Source organism: Thunnus thynnus, chromosome 8 (assembly GCF_963924715.1).
Source record: "Thunnus thynnus chromosome 8, fThuThy2.1, whole genome shotgun sequence".
Classification (NCBI taxonomy): Eukaryota; Metazoa; Chordata; class Actinopteri; order Scombriformes; family Scombridae; genus Thunnus; species Thunnus thynnus.
The window spans coordinates 638,274-660,238 of NC_089524.1; the positions used below are offsets into that span (position 1 = coordinate 638,274).

Consider the following 21,965-nt stretch of genomic DNA (forward strand, 5'->3'; position numbering starts at 1 on the left):
AACAAGATGTTTTTCATGTTACTATGATGATATAATACGATAAAGAGAAAACTTTTTTTTAAAGGCAAAATAATTTAGTATCTAGAAATACATTAAAATATATAAAACATATTTAAGTATCTTAAAAATATGGTATAATAAGTTTTCAGGTTTTAAAGAGAAACTTGAAAACTTGAGTAAATCCTTTTTGTCACGTTGGCAGCGTAGTGATTTCTCCTGAGCAGCACGTGAACGCACCCCTCTCTTCTGATTGGTCATCCTTCCTTCTGTGCTGGTCATCTCTCCTCTCTGATTGGTTGTGTCTCCTGCCAGTTGACACATTTTCCCGCCTCTCATAAGAGCGGGGCGGGCCCTGGGTGTGTGTACGCTGTGTGACGTGATTAGTGATCCATCCATGCCATGATGGCGGCAGCTGCGGCGGAGCGGGGCGGCGGTCCCGGTTCTTCTCCCGGTTCTTCTCCCGGTTCCTCCCGGCCGCCGGCCGCGGAGTACTCGGTGCTGGTGGCGGTGGGAGCGCTGCGGCCCGCCGGCCTGCTGGAGCGGCTGCTGCGGCAGATAGACTCAGGTGAGTGAAAGTTAACCGGCACCGTGAAGAAGAAGAAGAACCGAGTTTCTCAGGGCGGGAAGTCCGCCGTACCCTTCACAATAAAATCCGCTGCTGCTGTGCAGAATATTGTTTCCCCTGAAAACGCGTCCTGTCCGGATTATCTCCCAGATTATCACCTGGGAGTAAAACCACGCCGCGTGTGAAACGTTTGTTTATAGTTAAAGGTTTACGGTACAATTTAAACCGGTAACACAACATTTTAAAACATTTCTCGGGTTTTTAAAGTCGAATCTAGCATCACGCAACAGTGTTAGCAGCTAAGCTAGCAAGCTAACGTTCACTAGTTTCCTCCTTCGCAGTTTGAGACTCCATCAGTTAATCAATAATCACGTACTACGCCCATCAGATTCAACCTGTGTGTACGGGGACAGAAGTTTGTGACGCAGCTGTTTCTGGTCTTTGTGGTTAAATTTAGCGGTGATGTCGGAAATACAGCGTATTTATCTAGTGACCCATCAGAGTCTGTGACTTGCAGTGTTGGAAGAAGTACTCAGATTAAGTAAAAGTATCAATAACATAATGTAAAAATACTTCATTAAAAGTAAAACTCCTGCATATAAAGTTCTGCTTAAAGCCTCCTCCCCTCCTTTCCTCTTCAGCTGGATGTTTGAATGTTTGTTTGACGTTCATCTGCAGAAAGTGGAAAGTTTCTCTGAGCTGAAACTGATCAGAAGGGGCGAGTCTGCAACAGCTGCCAGCAGCTTTCAATGGAAAGTAACGTTAGCTAAAGCCTGCTGGGAAAGTCGCTGGATGACGTCATGCGCTATTGAGCATATCTGTGACGTCATCGCATGGTATTTGCATTCTGCCTAGTGTCAGAAGGTGTCAGACCTTCTCTCTTTGCTCACATATACAGTATTACAATACAGCTGAATTCACAATAAAGCTGTTCTCATTTAAAGGTTTTTGTGTTTCTGTTGTCAGACAACAGGACGAGTCTGAAATAGTGACTGAAACCCGACTCATTAAGACTAAATGTTGACCAGCAGTCACTTCCAAGATGCGGCTCTGCACTGCAAAAATTCTGATTTTATAACCACAAAGTCATCTGACAAACTCACCAAACACATAATTTAAAGACAAACGGCTTCAACTGTATTTACATATAAAATCCTGATCCCTCAGAGAGAAAGTCAGAAGTGAGGAAGAATATCTGATGTTTTCTCTCATACAGCCTCCTGATGTGAATGCAGAGAGTTCAGAAACAGGAATGAACTAAACCTGTGTGACAACAGTTTAAATTGTTTAAATTAAAATAAAGGAGGAGCAGATGATATAGATCAGTGATTGGTCCTTAGCAACACTGTTTGCATCCATGTAGCTCATTCACATCGTCTCTGCCGCTCACTGAAGACACAGATGTGCTTCTCGCTGGCAGAACTGAAGAGACTATTCTATGGAGACCAGCTGAGGTTCATCTAGAAAGTCACCAGATTTGTCTCCAGGTGCTTTTTTAAAAAAAAAGTTACTAAAGGGGTCTGAAAAGTTGCTAAGTTGTAAAAGCTACCTACAAGCATCACAGCTAGTTTGGAGCCAATCATGGTTCAGTATTCAGCTCATACATGTGTGATGTGGAGACTTGAAGCCTCCAGTGAAAAAAATCAAAATCAAATATATTATATATATCATTTTTAATGAGGGAGAAGGAGGAGACGATGTTTGAAGGATTTTAACAAGATCATTTAACTTTTTTGTGGAAAAACCACATCAGAGTCAAATTATTATTCAAACTATTTTATATACAGTTTAAAACACATCTGGAGGAGATCTTTAAGTTGAAGTATAGAAGTATTGTCAGCTACATTTACTTAAAGTACTAAAGTAAGAGCTTTCAGTAGGATTTTAAATGCAGGATTTTTGCTTGTAATAAAGTATTTTTATATTGTGGTATCGATACTTTTACTAGTAGTAGATCTGAAAACACTGCAGGTCACTAAATACGAGGAAACAGCAGCTCAAGTTCTCAGTTAAATGAGTCGTAGAAACAAAGAAGGTTTGAGCTCCGTTTGCAGTTTTCTGATTCAGATGTTTGTTTCTTCGACTGGTTTCTGTTGGAGAAGGGTTAGGGTTACAGAAAGTCACTGATTCACATCTGAAAGTTCAGATGTTAGAAGGGTTTTTATCTAGAAATAAACTTTATTTTATGTTCTTTATTAAAACTGGATCAGGTTTCGTTTCAGTCAGGAGTTGCATCTTTGTTCTCATCAGACGTATCTGATGCATTTAAAACCTTCCTGCTGGATGTGAAGTCCTGCGTGAAGCTTGACTGGTTTTGTTCCAGTAAAAGTAGGTTAACAGTCAAAAACAGCATGAAACTTTAATAATCTGCAGTCTGACCTTCATTCACCAGTTTAACTGCCTCAGTAAAGTAACAGAAATGTGTTTATGTTCCACAAGGTTAGATATTTGATTAAAGCTGCAGCCATAAATTGATTAGAAAATGACAGAAAATTCATTGGCAGCTACAGTATTTAGATAATTAAGAACATTGTTCCAGCTTCTCTGAGTCAGTAAAATGAATATCTTTGAGTTGTGGACTGAACAAGATATTTGATGATAGTTTTCACTGTTTTTATATTTTTTAGATCAAACAACTAATTGATAATTATCAGGTGAATCAGTAATGAAAATAATTGTGATTATATTTCCCTGTTAACAGCCACCAAACTGTTTGTAGAAACAGAAACAGTAGAAACAAACAGTAGAGTGATCATCAGGTTTCAGTGATAAATACAGAAGCTTCTTTCAGGCTTTGACTTCATCAGTTTAAAACGTCGCAGCAGCACGAAGTCAAACATGTTTATTTATATTTATTATTTCAACCTTCGTCTCTGATGCGTAAAGACTCAAATCTCTTTAATTAACTTAACGTTTCAGTTTGAAGTTGAAGGAAATTCTTCTGTTCAGTGTGTTTTTACTGTTCAGGCTGATGGAGGAAAAGAGGAAGTAGTGTTACTAAATATCATCAACTTCCTGTTTGCTGCGGACGCAGCAAATCTGACAGGAAACGAGGAGAGACGTCTCACTGTCAAAAACAGAAATAAAACAAAAAGGTTGAAATATGATAAAGTGTGTGTGTTTGTGTGTCAGTGTGTGTGTTTTTGTGTGTGTCTGTGTGTGTGTGTGTATGTTTGTGTCTGTGTTTGTGTGTGTGTGTGTGTGTTAGTGTGTGTGTGTGTTAGTGTTAGTGTGTGTGTGTTAGTGTCATTGTGTGTATGTGTGTTAGTGTCTGTGTGTGTGTGTGTGTGTGTTAGTGTCTGTGTGTGTGTGTGTGTGTGTTAGTGTCTGTGTGTGTGTGTGTGTGTGTGTGTTAGTGTCTGTGTGTGTATGTGTATGTGTGTTAGTGTCTGTGTGTGTGTGTGTGTGTTAGTGTCTGTGTGTTAGTGTCTGTGTGTGTGTGTGTGTGTTAGTGTGTGTGTGTGTGTGTTTGTGTGTGTGTGTGTTAGTGTCTGTGTGTGTGTGTGTTAGTGTGTGTGTGTGTGTGTTTGTGTGTGTGTGTGTGTGTGTGTGTGTCAGTCATTAGTGTGACTGATGTGTGAAATTGTTCGTTTCTCCTCAGTCACACTGACTTTAACTGTCGTTTTCATTGAACACATGATGAACATCAGACTGAACAGTGTTGAAGTGAGACGGACGGAAGTCGCTGTGCAGTTTGAGGTCAGAAGGTGCTCTGTGATTGGTCAGACTCGTTGAGCGCCAGAAGGTGCTCTGTGATTGGTCAGACTCGTTGAGCGCCAGAAGGTGCTCTGTGATTGGTCAGACTCGTTGAATGCCAGAAGGTGCTCTGTGATTGGTCAGAGACTCCTTGAGTGTCAAAGTCGTGCGTCACATATTTCAAATTTGACGTTTAGTATTTTAATGTGAAGAATGTGAAACACGTTTTTATCGTCCAATCAGAATCCAGCTGAAGGTCGTCACAGCTCATCAGTCTGAAATGTGATTGATATCCTGTACTGATGCATCATGGGACATGTTGTCATGATGGATGAAAAGAAAAGTTTCTGTATCTCATCCAGATAAAAATTATCATTATTTATGACAAACATTGTGTAAAAAACAAAAAAGGTTTGAAAACATGAACAAACAATTTTAAATTTGATGATAAACAGCGTTTAGTTGTTAACAGGAAGCAGCTGCGGGCCTGTGTGCTGCAGTTGCTTTGTGCACAGATCCACCTGTCCTCTACTTATTATTATGATGTTGTTATTATTATGATTATGATTATTATTAGTAAGAAATGGTGTATTTTGTGTGTTTTATTGCAGGAGTGCGTTGTTGGCCTGTAGATCTGGATGTTTCTGTTCTGGATCAGCAGCTGAAGCTCTTCGTGTCGAGACACTCGGCCTTCCTGTCAGAGGACGAACCAGGTCAGAAAACATCAGTCTGTCTGTTGACAGGTTTTATAGCTGCAGCCTTTCTAATCTAAAAGGATTATCTGATTCCATCATTAACTATTAAAGAGAATAATCTGCAGATAAATCAATAATGAAAAAACGGTCTCCGAATAGATGCTCGGTGTTTGTTAAACGCAGTTAGAAGGACGTGTTGACAGGAAGTTTGACTCCCAGCAGGTCGTTTTGTCCTGATGTGGATTCAAGAGACAACAGAGAGGAACAAAGAGTCACGTCAACATGTTTCCTGTTTCTGTTTCACGTCGTTATCATCCTGCTGCCTGTTGCTCAGCACACACACGTCTCATTAAACAGTTCAGATAAACTCTGAGTCGATGCTTCAGCTGATGATCCTCAGTCGACTCACATTCTGTCAGTTGAATTACTTTTTTTTTAGCCACGTCTTTATAAACAAGTAACACAGCGTGACATCTTTTACAGATTCTTGTCTCTAAATGATCTAAACAATAACTGAGAGCGACTCTGACGCTCAGCTCAGGTGTTAAATACAGTGAAGTCGACCGAACTCCTGTTTGAACTGACGTGGATCAGCGTCTCTGCGTCTCCTCTATCATCCAGTGTGATCCGCTCTTTAGCTGACAGCAGCCAATCAGGGCCGACGCTACGCTTCACTAACATCAGGACGAAAACTTCTCCTCTTCCTCTGACTGTAGAAATCAGATGTTTCAGGTGATGAACAACAGCATTAAAACACGAGTCTATCAGGTAAAACATGAGACTCATGAAGCTGTTTTATCAGTTTAGTGCAGGGCGGCTGCTCTGCAGGTGCGCCTGATTGTTCTGCAACTGTGGTAACCGGGTGGAGACATGAATAATATTTCTCATAGGAGGGTGTATTGAAGAAGGGTGTAATGTAATCTGAGTCAGAGTCAAACTGAAACTTGGATCCAAAACTTTTCTGAGATCTAGAGGTCAAAGGTCGGTCAACACAGCACGCTGGCAGCTGCCCTGAAGGATGACATCATTCATTTCTTTCAGACTGAGGCCAAAAGTTATTTTAGAAAATGTGTGTGTGTGTGTGTCAGACAGACAGTTTGTTGTCTGATTCAAACACATAAACACTATCAGCTGAGACTCTGCTGAACAGCCTGCAGCACCACACACACACACACACACACACACACACACACACACACACACACACAGCGGTCATGTGATCACCTGGTTTCTTTCAATGACTCAGTGAAACCTCAGCAGCTCGTTAGCATCTGTGATGTCGTCAGATAAACAAGCTTAACGAGGAGAAACTGAGAAGAGAGACTGTTCAGTTCAAAACCGCCTCTGGAGTTGTTGGCATGGTAACCACACGAGCAGCTGACAGGAAGGAAGCAGAGGACTTCCTGTTGGCTGAAGGTCAAAGGTCACCTCACAGAGATGAGTGACTAATGGTTATCTGTTAATATGATTCTGATCAATGAGGCTCAATAATTATGTTCTCTCATCTTTATATTATATTATATTGTGTTATATTATATTACATTAAATTATATTATATTATATTACATTATATTACATTATATTATATTATATTATATTATATTATATTACATTATATTACATTATATTATATTATATTACATTATATTACATTATATTACATTATATTATATTATATTACATTATATTACATTATATTATATTATATTATATTATATTACATTATATTACATTATATTACATTATATTATATTACATTACATTACATTACATTATATTACATTATATTACATTATATTACATTATATTATATTATATTATATTACATTATATTATATTACATTACATTACATTACATTATATTATATTATATCATCACACAGGAGAGTGAAAGAACGTCATCATCTCTCTGTGATGATGAAAAACAAAGAGTTGAGAGAAAAGTTTTTTTCTTTTTATTGAATTTTTCCAACATAAACATTTACTCGTCACACAAAGGAGTTCAGGAAACCTTTGATACAAAATTTTGTTCAATCAATGTTCAAGAGAAAAGACTTCCAGACTTTAAAAAAAAACAAACTTTACTGAGCCTCTTGTGGAGTATTTAAAGGACGAGTTCACAGTTTCTCAAGTGTGTCATTAAACCAACAGTCTTCAAATGAACATTAAAGCAGTTTTTCTTGCTGTAATCATTCCTCCTGTTCATACTGACCATTAGAAGATCCCTTCATAATGACCTTACAATGGAAGTGATGGAGGACAAAATCCACAGTCTGAAGCTAATATGAAGCTTCAGCGTCCAAATGAGTCAAATCAAGTAGATATCTTTCAACGTTACAGTCTTTTTAGTGCCAAAGTTCCTCTTTTTGTTACTATACTTCCACCTGCAGCTCAACAGGGAAACACTGTCCGAGGAAACACAAAGAGGGAATTTGATGCTAAAAAGACTGTAAATGTGTCAGATATCCACTTGATATGACTAACTCAGACTGCTGAAGCTGAATAGAAGCTTCACACACACTTTTAAATGACTGTGTGGACACACTGTGGATTTTATCCTCCATCACTTCCATTGAAAACACATTTGAAGGATCTTTAATATCCAGTATGAACAGGAGGAATGATTACAGTGAGAAAACCTCTTTCACTGCTCATATTGATGCTTGAGATGTGTCATAACACTTTCCACCCGTTTACAGTGTAATGGTGGTTTGGCAGATTTTAAAGGAAACGTTTGACATGTTGTGAAATCCTCCTCTTGTGTTTCTTGCAGAGAGTCAGATGTTCAGGACTCTGGAGGCTAAAAGTAGCTCCTAACTGCTGAGTCAGCAGAAACTCCTACAAATAAGGGGTGTGTCGGGCCTTCCTTCTTTTTTCCCCAGTTTATTTGTATTTTAAACATAAATAAATAAAAGAACACAATTCTTCACAAACAGTTCGTAACGGTTTAAAAATAAACACAAAATACACATGAAGAGAAGAAACAGAAATGAAAAAACAAACCAAAAAAAGATGAAGAACTTATGAGAAAAACAAGGAAATTCTGCCACATTTCATTCCTCTCAGTGTCGTATATCTCTGATCTTCTCATTGATTAGTTAACAAACTCATCCTTCAGTGAAAGTGCCTCAGGGTAAGTCTCAGTGTTGTAATTATACCCAGACTTAACACTTCAAACTGCCTCTTATTCATTCCTTTTAAATCTTGTTTTATCGTCTAGAGGACAGTTTTGGCGTCCCGAGAACAGAAACCTTCGTCCATCCTGACGAAGACGTCTTTAAGGTTTCTTCCCACAGAGTTTTCTGAAAGATCCTGTTTAATTTACTAGGGGTCAAATTGAATCTATACACAGTCTTATATAATATCCCTGGTGAGTTGGTCCTATTTTTAGAACTCCTCAGTTTTTGGTCAAAACATTTTAGCTCTAAAAGCAGCTCATCAGTCTGAGAGAAGTTAAAGTCACTGAGTCCTGCTCTCAGGCTGCAGTAAACAAGATAAAAATATACTTTACAATCAGTCAAACAAAGCAACACAAAAACAACACAACCAGAGGTGGAAAGTAACAAAATACACTTACTCAAGTACTGTCTGAACTTCAGTACAGTTTGAGGTACTTGTACTTTAATGAGTATTTCCATGTGATGCTACTTTCTACATTTCAGAGGGAAATATTGTACTTTCTACTTCACTACATTTATTTGACAGCTTTAGTTACTTTTCAGATGAAGATTTGACACAATGGATAATATAACAAGCTTTTAAAATACAACACATTGTTAAAGATGAAACCAGTGGTTTCCAACCTTTTTGTCTTTTGACGTCTTACAAAAAGCAGTGTGTAGTCGGGGTCACATTTCACATGTCTATGAGTTGTTAACAGCTCCACCAAATAGTGATTTTTCCCTCTAAACTTCTCACATGCTTTCATTTCAATAAATGTTCAAATGATCCAATATTTCAGCAAAAATCAAAGATTAGAGAAAAAGTCCAAAAACTGAAAACAGATTTGTGTATCAGAACTTTGTTTTTTCTTCTTTCCTCTCCCATTAATCATCTCACCACCCCTCAGATTTATCTGCTGACCCTTTGGAGGGGCCCGACCCCTAGGTTGGGAACCACTGGACTAAACTAGCTAACTGTATATAAAGTAGTGTAAACTAGCTCCACCTCCAGCAGCTACAACAGTAACATGCTGCACTGATGCTTCACTATTAATAATCTAATGATGTCATATATAATAATATATCAGTCAGAGGGACCAAACCACTACTTTTACTGCAATACTTTAACTACATCAAGCTCATAATACTTATGTACTTTTACTGCAATACTTTAACTACATCAAGCTCATAATACTTATGTACTTTTACTGCAATACTTTAACTACATCAAGCTCATAATACTTATGTACTTTTACTGCAATACTTTAACTACATCAAGCTCATAATACTTATGTACTTTTACTGCAATACTTTAACTACATCAAGCTCATAATACTTATGTACTTTTACTGCAATACTTTAACTACATCAAGCTCATAATACTTATGTACTTTTACTGTGGTAGGATTTTTCATACAAGACTTTTACTTGTAATGGAGTATTTTTTGGTACTTTTACTGCAGTAAAGTATCTGAGTACTTCTGCCACTGAACTATGAAAACATGCAGTTTTAGAAAATAACTTCTGTTTGTCAGAATGATTAATCAAACCAGAAATACTCTTCAGTTGAAGTGGACGTTAGAGAATCACAAATAAATAATTGAATCCAGCTGATTTCATAGTAAAATAGAAGCTTTAAGTAGAATCATCTCATCAAAGGATGAAGATTTATATTCGGTCAACTGGAAAATAATATCTCAGGATGAACACGTAGATGGTGTTTGTCAGCTTTAATCTACTGTACACGCCTCAAAAAGTCCCTGCTGGAGGAGTTTTTACTTTCCAAAAACACAGGAATTTTTGGGGCGGGGTTTGCAGGGATGACCATCGCTGATTGGTCAAACATGCACAGTGTGGCTGCTTCAGCTTGTGCACTGCGCCATTCATAAAACAAGGAAATGCTCTTGTATGGACATTTCTCTTCGTTTGTTGACATTAAAAGTAAAGTTAGGTTTTGTTGTTGGCTTCCCGACTTGTTTTAAAAAGAGCGAGAGAGAGACTGAGTGAGTGAGAGAGTGAGAGAGAGTGAGAGAGAGAGAGAGAGTGAGAGAGAGAGACAGAGAGAGAGATGGTAGCAGCAGCAGTGAGTAGCTGACTGTTTGTTTGGTCACTAGGACATCAGCTGCTGTTCTCCTCCTGGGGTGCACATACATCTACACATGCACACATAACTACGGTGATGGTTGGTTAGCTGCATGTCTGACAGCCTGTTATTTAGTTTCTGTGTTTCCTCCTGCAGGTCAGCGGACGCTGCAGCACAGCGGAGACGTTCTGGACACGCAGGTTGTTGTGAATCCATCTCATGACTTCCTCTGCTCAGAGGTGAGACCGGATGGAAAATAAAGATATAAAACATGATTTATAGACTGAAGTCCGTCTCAGCTGTCAGTGTGTTCAAATCAGCTGCAGACATGAAAACAAGCAGTGAACAGTTTATGTGTGGAACAGATTGAGATTTTGCATGTTGATGAGGTCATGTATCTGAATCTGTGACACCATTTATTCCTTCTGTTCCACATAATTGAAATAATCCTGCAGCTTATCAGTGTGTCGCTCTGAAGTAGAATAGTCTGTCTAATCGATTTGATCAGATTTCTGCAGTTAAGCCTTCTGTGAAAGAGCTGCCATCATTTATTGATCTGTGTGTGTTCAGGTCCGGCGGCTGCTCTGTGATTCTTCTCGACACAAACTGTTGGTTCTGGCCGGTCAGTGTGTGGAACAGAGCGGAGATATCGTGTTACAGAAAGGCTGCTTCTCACTCAACGACTTCATCCACATATTTGCTGATGAGGAGGTGAGAAAACTAATGGCAGTGATTTATTATACAAATAGTTTGTCTGACAGTTGTGACTCAGCAAAAGACTGAAGTTCTGCTGTTCACTTCTGCAGGCTGGTGTTGAGTCTCAGACATTTAAACTTGTATGTTTTATTAAACCTGTTAAGATGATTCACTTATCTGTTTTATATATTCAGAATAATAATGTCTATCTTTAGTCCTTATTGTTTTTCATAAAGAAATCATTTTTCTGTGTTTTGGTAGGTTGGAGAGTTGTTGAGCTCAGCAGATCCGGCGGTAAAGGCCAGCCTCACCCTGAGCTGTCCAAACTACGGTCTCTGGAAGGATTCTGTGTTGAAGAAACACAACCTGCAAGACTTTATAAACATCCAAATCAACCCTCCGCTGGTCCTCCCAGAGATGGAAGGTCTGCAGGAGTTCACAGAGTACCTCTCTGAGTCTCTGGAGCCCGAGTCGCTTTTCGACCTCCTGGAGCCCCCGAGCACTGTGGGATTCCTGAAACTCTCTCGGCCCTGCTGCTACATCTTCCCCGGTGGGAGGGGGGACTCTGCCTTCTTTGCTGTTAATGGTTTCAATGTCCTGGTGAACGGTGGCTCCGACCTTCGTTCCTGCTTCTGGAAACTGGTCCGGCATCTGGACAGAATCGACTCGGTACTCCTGACCCACATCGGTGTGGACAATCTCCCCGGGCTGAACAGTCTGCTGCTGAGGAAAGTAGCTGAGCAGGACGAGGAGTCTGCTGGATCTCACACTGAAGAGGACTGGATGAAAAACCTCATCTCGCCTGAGATTGGGGTGGTTTTCCTCAATGTCCCAGACCGATTAAAGTCCATCCAGGGAGATCCCAGTGAGCTGCGGAGTGGGGACCAGGTAGCGCTCACTCTGCAGCACCTGCAAAGACTCTCAATTAAACCAGAACCCCTCAGCCGGTCTAACGGACCCAGTATTGAACCGGTTATCTTATTTCAAAAGATGGGAGTTGGCCGTCTGGAGCTGTACACTCTGAATCCTGTCAGCGGCAGTAAAGAACTCGAAGCTTTGATGCAGATTTGGCCAAACAACGGATCAAATGTAAAGGGCTCAGATCTTCCACTACCATGCCTTGTTTCCATTTGTGCTTTGCTGGTCTGGCATCCTTCAAGCCCTCAGGAGAAGATCATCCGTGTTCTTTTCCCTGGGTGCACGCCACAGGCCAAAATTCTTGATGGACTTGAAAAACTCAAACATCTAGATTTTCTCAAAGTTCCAGCAGTGTGTTTGAGGGACCTAGAAACATCCAAAACTGAGAAACAACCAAAACGAGCAGAGAGTCGAGAAAGCCTTAAGTCGCAGTCTAAGGACTTCAGACCCAGTAGTGCCTTGCAGAAAGACAAGCTTGGACGAGCTGACATTAAAAAACAGGAGGTGAAAATGAAGCCAAAGGCAGCAAGTGACACTGCACCTAAAGAGAAGAAGGACGGAGATGAAAAGCCTAAACTGAAGGATGCAGATGTAAAGTCAAAGCCACCAAAACCTGCTGAAAAGCTTGTTCCAAAGAAAGATCTGTTAAAAGAAGAGAAGAAGGAAGTGAAAAAGAAGGATGAGAAAGTTCCTGCTGCCGTTGTAAAGAAGGAAGAGAGTGGGGAGAAAAAGAAAGAGGTTATAAAGAAGGAAACGCTAAGTACAAAACCAAAGAAAGACATTAAACCTGAACCAAAAAGAGACAGCAAGAGGGACATAAAACCGGAGGAGAAGAAAATGGCAAAACCAGCCATTAAAGAAGTGAAGAAAGCAACAAGTGGAGCTTCAAGTGCCGGATCAACAGCAAGCACGGAACTAAAAAATACTTCAGCCAAGAGTGGAACTCTGAAGAAAGACGGGACTATTCCAAAGAAAGACACTTTGAACAAAGGGACAAAAGGAAAGCCAGGTACAAAGGAAATCCAGAAGGAGGCTGAACGCTCCAAGATGTCAACACCTGAGGACATGACGGCTGAATTTGAAAGTCTTAGGCTGGAAGACAACAATGGGAACAATGGTAAAAATTCAAAGACCTCAGCAGTCAGGAATTCTGGTGGAGCAAAGGCCAGTGGGAACCAGAAGACCTTGACCATAGAGAGTCCAGAGAAGTTCCGCTGTATGGAGACAAATGTCTCCTCACCTCTTGCAAAGACACCAAAAGGTGACCTCAGTGTTAACTTTGATCTCAATACGAGTGCATACCAGCCAGGCGAGAGCTCGTTTAAAAACGGTCAAGATGACATCTGCATGAGCTTAGAGGAAAAAACTCTGGAGCTGGTTTCTCCTGCAGATTCTGCCCCCAACAGTGCAGGACATACCCCTTTCCATCATGACGACAGTAGCCTCGGTGCCAGAGGATCCAGTCTGGGCTTCGAGGATTACAACCAGGGAGGTTCTTGCAGGACCTCAGACCTGAGCTCTCTGAGGGAAGGCCTGGAAAACTCCACTTCCTCTCAGGATAAACAGTCCAGCCTTTTGACCCTCAGTCCTTTCAAAGACATTATGCCGGACTCCTCCCCCACCATAACCTCCATGCCCGCTGAAGTTGGCTCGCCTCACTCTACAGAAGTTGATGAATCTCTGTCGGTTTCTTTAGAGCAAGGGCTGCCACCTACTGCAGTATCGCCCAAAGGACTCATGGGAGATAAACTCTACTCCAATGGACACTTCAGTGACTCAGACTCCAACACAGGGATGGCCTTACCTCTGCGATCGTCCCTTAATGGGCGTTGTGGAAATGGATCTGAGGAACACATCCACGGAATGTCAGAACTCATCGCAGATGTTCCACATGATGTTGATCTCTGCTTGGTATCGCCCTGTGAGTTTCAGCACCCAAAAACCCCAGAGAACCACCAGCAGCATGTTAACCCTGGCCTCACCGCAGACAACAACAACCACTCCCAGGATCAGAGCAGCAGTGAATGCCCTTCAGCCTACAGCCAAGAAACTCCACCCACGTCAGTTAGCGACTCACTCCCGACAGCCACGGACTCTGACGTCCCCCCTGGCACAGAGGACTGTCCTTCCATCACTGCAGACATTGACTCTGATGATGATTCCAGTAGTCTCTTCCCACCCAGTCATCCACAAGATCATCTCAGTCCGCACTACCCTCACAGGGCAGGACAGCTTTCTTCCCATGACCCGCCGCCAGCTCCCGTCAAAGACCTGCCCCCGTTACCTCCTCAGCCTGGAGCCTGCATGGCCGACGCAGAGGCTGATGTTGCAAGCAAGAACACAAAGAGCTCAGCTGCCAAGACCAAGAAACCAGCAGGTACCATGCAGAAGGCAATGTCTGGAAGTACCGCTGCCCAGAACGGAAAGTCGAAGGCAGGCAGTACCACGGGGTCACTAAAGACCACCTCCAGCCACGACATGAAGCCATCATCCCGAAATTCACTTGGTGGCTCCAGAATTGGATCTGCAAAACCTGCGTTCTCAGGTAGGCAAATGTACACACACTTAAAGAGTACTGAGAAAGACAAAGAATACTGTACCTTTACCTGTTCCTGTACCTTTTTTGTTTGATACTTTTGACTTATGATCCAGAACTACCAGGAGAACAGCAGTGTGAGAAACACTTTAAACTCGTTCTTCTCTTTTGTTCCTCAGCTTCTAAAGCTGCAGGTTCAACAGGTTCTACAGGTTCTGAGGGTTCTGCAATCTACGTGGACCTGGCCTACCTGCCGTCTGGCTGCGCTGCGTCCACCATGAACCTGGAGTTCTTCAGACGGCTTCGCTCCTCCTACTACATTGTGAGCGGAGAGGACCCTGTGAAGGAGGAGGCAATGAGGAGCATCCTGGACGCTCTGCTGGAGGGGAAGAGCAGCTGGCCAGACGTCCAGGTTGGTGACAACACTGAGCGATGTTTGTTGACTCCACCTTCATACGATAGTGTTTCTGATCGGTCTGTTTCCTCAGGTGACTCTCATCCCAACATTTGATTCGCTGGCAATGCATGAGTGGTACCAGGAGACCCACGACAAGCAGAGGGAGCTGTCGATCACCGTGCTCGGAAGCAACAGCACAGTGGCCATGCAGGAGGAGACCTTCCCCGCCTGCAAGGTGGAATTCTGAGGCTGCAGCTCCGCCCACCAAGAGCCCCTACCACCTAAAACCCCGCCCATTGAGAACCCCGCCTACCCCACCTCTGATCAGGTGGACCAGGAGGGTGGAGGAGATGACTTTGCTGTTGCCATGGTTATAGTCAGACAAGACCAGGTTTCCTGAAATCTGTCGGCTGAACCTGAAAGCCCCGCCCCCTTTGTTCGAGCCATTTTATTGAGCATGCTCAGTCACTACCTGCACATGCTCTCACTGTTAGTCTGAAGGTCCGTGAGATAGTTTTATTTGAAGGTTTAAGTGTCCCGACACAGAGACAGGAAGCTGTCAGGTGTCTTCCTGCACCTGTGTGACATCATCATACCTGTCACCATCTGTCACTTCTTGTCTGCTGGATCAGGAGCTCCAGTTTGCCTGTTAGCAAACATTAGCTCATTAGCAGGACGCTGGAAATCAGTCTTTAATGACAGATACTAATATTTCATAAATATGAAAGTTGGAATTCATCAGGAGAAGTAAAGTTTGTGTTTATCCAACATGTGAACAACAGTTGATCAAAACGAGCAACCGAAAGAAAAATTATTAGAAGCACAAAAGCTCAAATGTTCACAAAGACCAATCTGTGGCCTTAAAGAATCATTTTTGGATAATTTCACGAAACATTCCTAACAAGCAGGGAGGGAATTAATTCCGTTGGGTTTGAAGCACCAACATTTATAGAGTTCAGTATTCAGTTTTATTGTTTTTATGTGATCTTTATGTCAGTATTATGAGATGAAGAACATTTCAATGTTTCTCCTTCAGTTGAGTTTTCATGTTTCTGATCCAGCAGACAGGCCGGACTGTAGAGAAGCTAAATGTGGGAACACGCTGCCTCCCTTACAGCAGCAACTTTTAAAGGTTTAATCATTTGAAGTGTTTAAATATCTGCATGCAGCACCAAGCTCAGACTGATCGACACTCTGTCACTGTGTGTAGTGAAGGACAAATGTTTAGAGACACATTTCCACTTTAACAGAAGTAGTTTTAATGTTTGATGATTGTGTTTTTAGACTGAAGCTCAGCAGGTAGAAATGTTTCACCTGTGTCCCCTCGGTTTGCTCTGTGGACCAGCTCTAATGACTACAGTACCCATGAGTCTCAGCGGTGTTGCTGTGAAGACAACTTCACTCAGAGTTACGTCATATTCCTGAATTGATCCAAAATCAGAAAGTCAATTGATTCAAATGTTTCTGAATTTCTTTTGTGAGTTTACTCTGCTGTTATCTGCCTGGCAACACAGTCTGAAGCTCTCTGATTGGATAATTCCTACAGCAATGGTCTCTGGGACTCGTAGTACTTATCAGAGCTTTTAAAGCAGCCGGTCGACACTGCGGGGAAAAATCAATGTACGTATCAATACCTGATCACAATGTTCCGAGACTTTCTTACTTTTTATGTTTTGTTTTGTTTTAAAGGAAGACGCCTGAAACTCCCGTTATTTCTGCCTGTTTACTCTCAGAAAAAAATCAAAAACCAAACACATTTCAATTTTTTAATTTATTTATTTATTTTAATTGTTGGTTTTGGTTTTTTTTTTTTTTTTTTTAATACAAATTGTCCTTTTTAAATTCACATCTGCGGTCTGACGACATCCCGAGTCTGAACTTTGGTACGAGCTTGTCTCCATCTTATCAGAAGTTTAACTTTACAAAAATATATTTGATCATGTTTGACTCCTAAACATCCATTTTTTTATATAGAGTTCCTGATGTTTATTGATCACGGAAACTATAAGGGCTAAACACAGAAAACATCCTGATCATCTAATGTTCTTTCGTTGAAATCAGCTGTAGTTTGAAGCTCGGCGACTCTGATGTTTCAGATATCATCAGCTGTTATTGAGTGTCGGTGCCAAAACAAATACTGAGATTTAGAGAATAAAGCTGAAATATTTTGGGAAAATTTGCAACCATAGCAGAATAAAATCAAAAATAATATTACAAGATTAAAATTTTTAATAAGAATTGGATGTGAAAAAGATGTAATTACAGGAAAGAATCTTAATACTATCAGGAAAAAAATTAAGGAAGTAAGAGCTGTAAAACTTTCTCAATAAATGTTCCATTTAATGAGAAAGTTATAATACAAAGTTTGATTTAATAAGAAAAATATGTAGTATAAGTTGAAAAATAATTACAGTAATTGTTCTCAGATTTTAGGACATTGAAATTAAATTAAATCACTGACATGACGTCTGAGCAGCATGATGGTGTTTTTGTAAACTCCGTTTTATTTCTGGTGTAAAATTGTTAGTTTGACTTTGTTCTTGCAGTTATTTCTCTTAATATTTAGTGTTTTGTTTTTTTCTTGTAAAATTACAACTTTATTCTCAAAATCTCAGATCTGCTGCTGACTCCTCCTGGAGAGTCTGACGGCATCCATCATGAATCAGTGAGAATCTGACAGCCGTAAATTAATTAAATTAATTACAAATTAGACATATTTTTTATCATGTTTTCACCCCCCACCTCCCACCACCACACACACACACAAACACACACACACACACACACACACACACACACACACAGTCGTCAGGTTATTGTGCATTATTGAATATAGAAACACTAAGTGTAACAATTCTCTTTCAAAATAAAAGTAGCCCTTAACAGTGTCTGCAGTGTGTTTTATTGTGAATATGTGAACGTGTCCACCACCATAGGTGTCATGTGACACACATCTGACCTCTTAAATCAAACCTGTTTATTTAGAATCAGTGTTGATGAGCAGTGTGATGCTGCCCTCTGCTGGACCAACAGCACAAACACAACTTTCACTCATGAAAAGGGTCACTTACTCATATTTTAACATGTTAATATAACCTAAAGGGTCACTTACTCATATTTTAACATATGTTAATATATAAACTAAAGGGTCACTTACTCATATTTTAATATATGTTAATATATAAGCTAAAGGGTCACTTACTCATATTTTAACATGTTAATATAACCTAAAGGGTCACTTACTCATATTTTAACATGTTAATATAACCTAAAGGGTCACTTACTCATATTTTAACATATGTTAATATATAAGCTAAAGGGTCACTTACTCATATTTTAACATGTTAATATATAAGCTAAAGGGTCACTTACTCATATTTTTACATGTTAATATATAAGCTAAAGGGTCACTTACTCATATTTTAACATGTTAATATAAACTAAAGGGTCACTTACTCATATTTTAACATACGTTAATATATAAGCTAAAGGGTCACTTACTCATATTTTAACATGTTAATATATAAGCTAAAGGGTCACTTACTCATATTTTAACATGTTAATATATAAGCTAAAGGGTCACTTACTCATATTTTTACATGTTAATATATAAGCTAAAGGGTCACTTACTCATATTTTAACATATGTTAATATATAAGCTAAAGGGTCACTTACTCATATTTTTACATGTTAATATATAAGATAAAGGGTCACTTACTCATATTTTAACATGTTAATATATAAGCTAAAGGGTCACTTACCCATATTTTAACATATGTTAATATATAAGCTAAAGGGTCACTTACTCATATTTTAACATATGTTAATATATAAGCTAAAGGGTCACTTACTCATATTTTAACATATGTTAATATATAAGCTAAAGGGTCACTTACTCATATTTTAACATGTTAATATATAAGCTAAAGGGTCACTTACTCATATTTTAACATGTTAATGTATAAGCTAAAGGGTCACTTACTCATATTTTAACATATGTTAATATATAAGCTAAAGGGTCACTTACTCATATTTTAACATGTTAATATATAAGCTAAAGGGTCACTTACTCATATTTTAACATGTTAATGTATAAGCTAAAGGGTCACTTACTCATATTTTAAAATGTTAATATATAAGCTAAAGGGTCACTTACTCATATTTTAACATGTTAACATATAAGCTAAAGGGTCACTTACTCATATTTTAACATATGTTAATGTATAAGCTAAAGGGTCACTTACTCATATTTTAACATATGTTAATATATAAGCTAAAGGGTCACTTACTCATATTTTAACATATGTTAATATATAAGCTAAAGGGTCACTTACTCATATTTTAACATATGTTAATATATAAGCTAAAGGGTCACTTACTCATATTTTAACATATGTTAATATATAAGCTAAAGGGTCACTTACTCATATTTTAACATGTTAATATATAAGATAAAGGGTCACTTACTCATATTTTAACATGTTAATAAATAAGCTAAAGGGTCACTTACTCATATTTTTACATGTTAATATATAAGCTAAAGGGTCACTTACTCATATTTTAACATATATTAATATATAAGCTAAAGGGTCACTTACTCATATTTTAACATATGTTAATATATAAGCTAAAGGGTCACTTACTCATATTTTAACATGTTAATATATAAGCTAAAGGGTCACTTACTCATATTTTAACATGTTAATATATAAGCTAAAGGGTCACTTACTCATATTTTAACATGTTAATATATAAGCTAAAGGGTCACTTACTCATATTTTAACATATGTTAATATATAAGCTAAAGGGTCACTTACTCATATTTTAACATGTTAATGTATAAGCTAAAGGGTCACTTACTCATATTTTAACATGTTAATATATAAGCTAAAGGGTCACTTACTCATATTTTAACATGTTAATATATAAGCTAAAGGGTCACTTACTCATATTTTAACATATGTTAATGTATAAGCTAAAGGGTCACTTACTCATATTTTAACATATGTTAATATATAAGCTAAAGGGTCACTTACTCATATTTTAACATGTTAATGTATAAGCTAAAGGGTCACTTACTCATATTTTAAAATGTTAATATATAAGCTAAAGGGTCACTTACTCATATTTTAACATGTTAACATATAAGCTAAAGGGTCACTTACTCATATTTTAACATATGTTAATGTATAAGCTAAAGGGTCACTTACTCATATTTTAACATATGTTAATATATAAGCTAAAGGGTCACTTACTCATATTTTAACATATGTTAATATATAAGCTAAAGGGTCACTTACTCATATTTTAACATATGTTAATATATAAGATAAAGGGTCACTTACTCATATTTTAACATATGTTAATATATAAGCTAAAGGGTCACTTACTCATATTTTAACATGTTAATATATAAGCTAAAGGGTCACTTACTCATATTTTTACATGTTAATATATAAGCTAAAGGGTCACTTACTCATATTTTAACATATGTTAATATATAAGCTAAAGGGTCACTTACTCATATTTTAACATGTTAATATATAAACTAAAGGGTCACTTACTCATATTTTAACATGTTAATGTATAAGCTAAAGGGTCACTTACTCATATTTTAACATGTTAATATATAAGCTAAAGGGTCACTTACTCATATTTTAACATATGTTAATATATAAGCTAAAGGGTCACTTACTCATATTTTAACATATATTAATATATAAGCTAAAGGGTCACTTACTCATATTCCTCTCCTACTCTCCTCTCTTCCTCCACTCGTCTCCTCTCTATTCTCCTCCTCTCCTCTCCTCCTAGCCTCTCTCCTTCTCCTCTTCTCCCCTCCTTTTCTGTCTTCCTCCACTCATCTCCTCTCTCTCCTCCTCTCTCCTCCACTCCTCTCCCCATCTCCTCCTCTCTCCTCTCCTCATCTCTCTTCTCCTCCTCTCCTTTCTCCTCTCCTATCCTCCTCTCATCTCCTTTCTCCTCTCTCCTCCTCCTCCTCCTGTCTCCTCTCCTCTCCTCCTCCTCCTCTCCTCTCTCCTCCTCTCCCCATCTCCTCCACTCTCCTCCTCTCTCCTCTCCTCTCTCCTCTTCTCACCTCTCTCCTCCTCCTCCTCTCTCCTCCTCCTGTCTCCTCCTCCTTGCCTCTCTCCTCCTCTCCTCTCTCCTACTACTTCTCTCCTCTCCTCCTCCTTCTCCTCCTGTCTCCTCCTCCTGTCCTCCTCCTCCTCTCCTCTCCTTTCTACCCTTCCTCCTCTCCTCCTCTGCTCCTGTCTCCTCTCCTCTTCCTCCTGTCTCCCTCCTCTCTTCCTCTCCCCTCCCCTCCTCTCCTCTCCTCTCCTCTCCTCTCCTCTCCTCTCCTCTCCTCTCCTCTCCTCTCCATTCTACCCTCTCCTCTTCCTCCTTTCCTCTCTTGTCTCCTCCTATCTCCTCCTCTCTCCTCCTGTCCTCCTGTCCTCCTGTCCTCCTCCTCCTCCCCCAGGTCTATGTGTTTCTGGTCTGGATGTATCAGGCCTGTGTGTCTGGTTAATGTCTTGCTGGTTGAAGGCAGGAGGAGCATGTGGCTGAGTGGCAGGAACAAAATGAAGGAGAGAAGAAGAGGAGGAGAGAGGAGGAGAGGAGAGGAGGAGAGGAGGAGAGAGGAGGAGAGAGGAGGAGAGGAGAGGGGAGAGGAGGAGAGGAGAGGAGGAGAGGAGAGGAGAAAGGAGAGAGGAGAGAGGAGGAGAGAGGAGAGAGGAGAGGAGGAGAGAGGAGGAGGAGAGAGGAGGAGGAGGAGAGAGGAGAGGAGGAGAGTAGAGGAGAGGAGGAGAGGAGGAGAGTAGAGGAGAGGAGGAGGAGAGGAGAGTAGAGAGAGGAGAGGAGAGGAGAGAGGAGGAGAGGAGAGGAGGAGAGGAGAGGAGGAGAAAGGATGTGTGATGTCGTCTGGTGACGAAACGTCTCAGAATAGTTTGTGTTTTATAAAACGTGTCCGACTCGTCAGAGGTTTATTTCTGTTCTGTTTGAGATGTTTGACGGATTTATTTATTCCTGAAAACAACAACAGAATCTGTTTGTTTGTTTATTTATTTACCTATTATTTTGTTGTTGTTGGGTTTTTTATGTATGTGTTTAACTTTATTGTGACTGAAAAATCAGACCAATAAAGGGTTGGTGAAAGGTCACCTCCTCCTCTCTCATCTCCTTTCTCCTCCTCCCCCTCCCCCCCTCCTCCTCTTCCCC

At 39.8% G+C, this 21,965-nt stretch overlaps 1 protein-coding gene across 1 annotated transcript; it reads left to right on the forward strand.

Annotated features, from left to right (window-relative positions):
* Nucleotides 1-410: 410 nt before the first annotated feature.
* Nucleotides 411-17,635, forward strand: map1sa (microtubule-associated protein 1Sa). Its single transcript, XM_067595989.1, has 7 exons — nucleotides 411-565; nucleotides 4,873-4,974; nucleotides 10,357-10,439; nucleotides 10,771-10,911; nucleotides 11,158-14,359; nucleotides 14,530-14,762; nucleotides 14,839-17,635. The coding sequence occupies exons 5-7, from the start codon at nucleotides 11,314-11,316 to the stop codon at nucleotides 14,992-14,994; spliced, it is 3,435 nt and encodes a 1,144-aa protein (XP_067452090.1). The 5' UTR covers nucleotides 411-565; nucleotides 4,873-4,974; nucleotides 10,357-10,439; nucleotides 10,771-10,911; nucleotides 11,158-11,313; the 3' UTR covers nucleotides 14,995-17,635.
* Nucleotides 17,636-21,965: the final 4,330 nt, after the last annotated feature.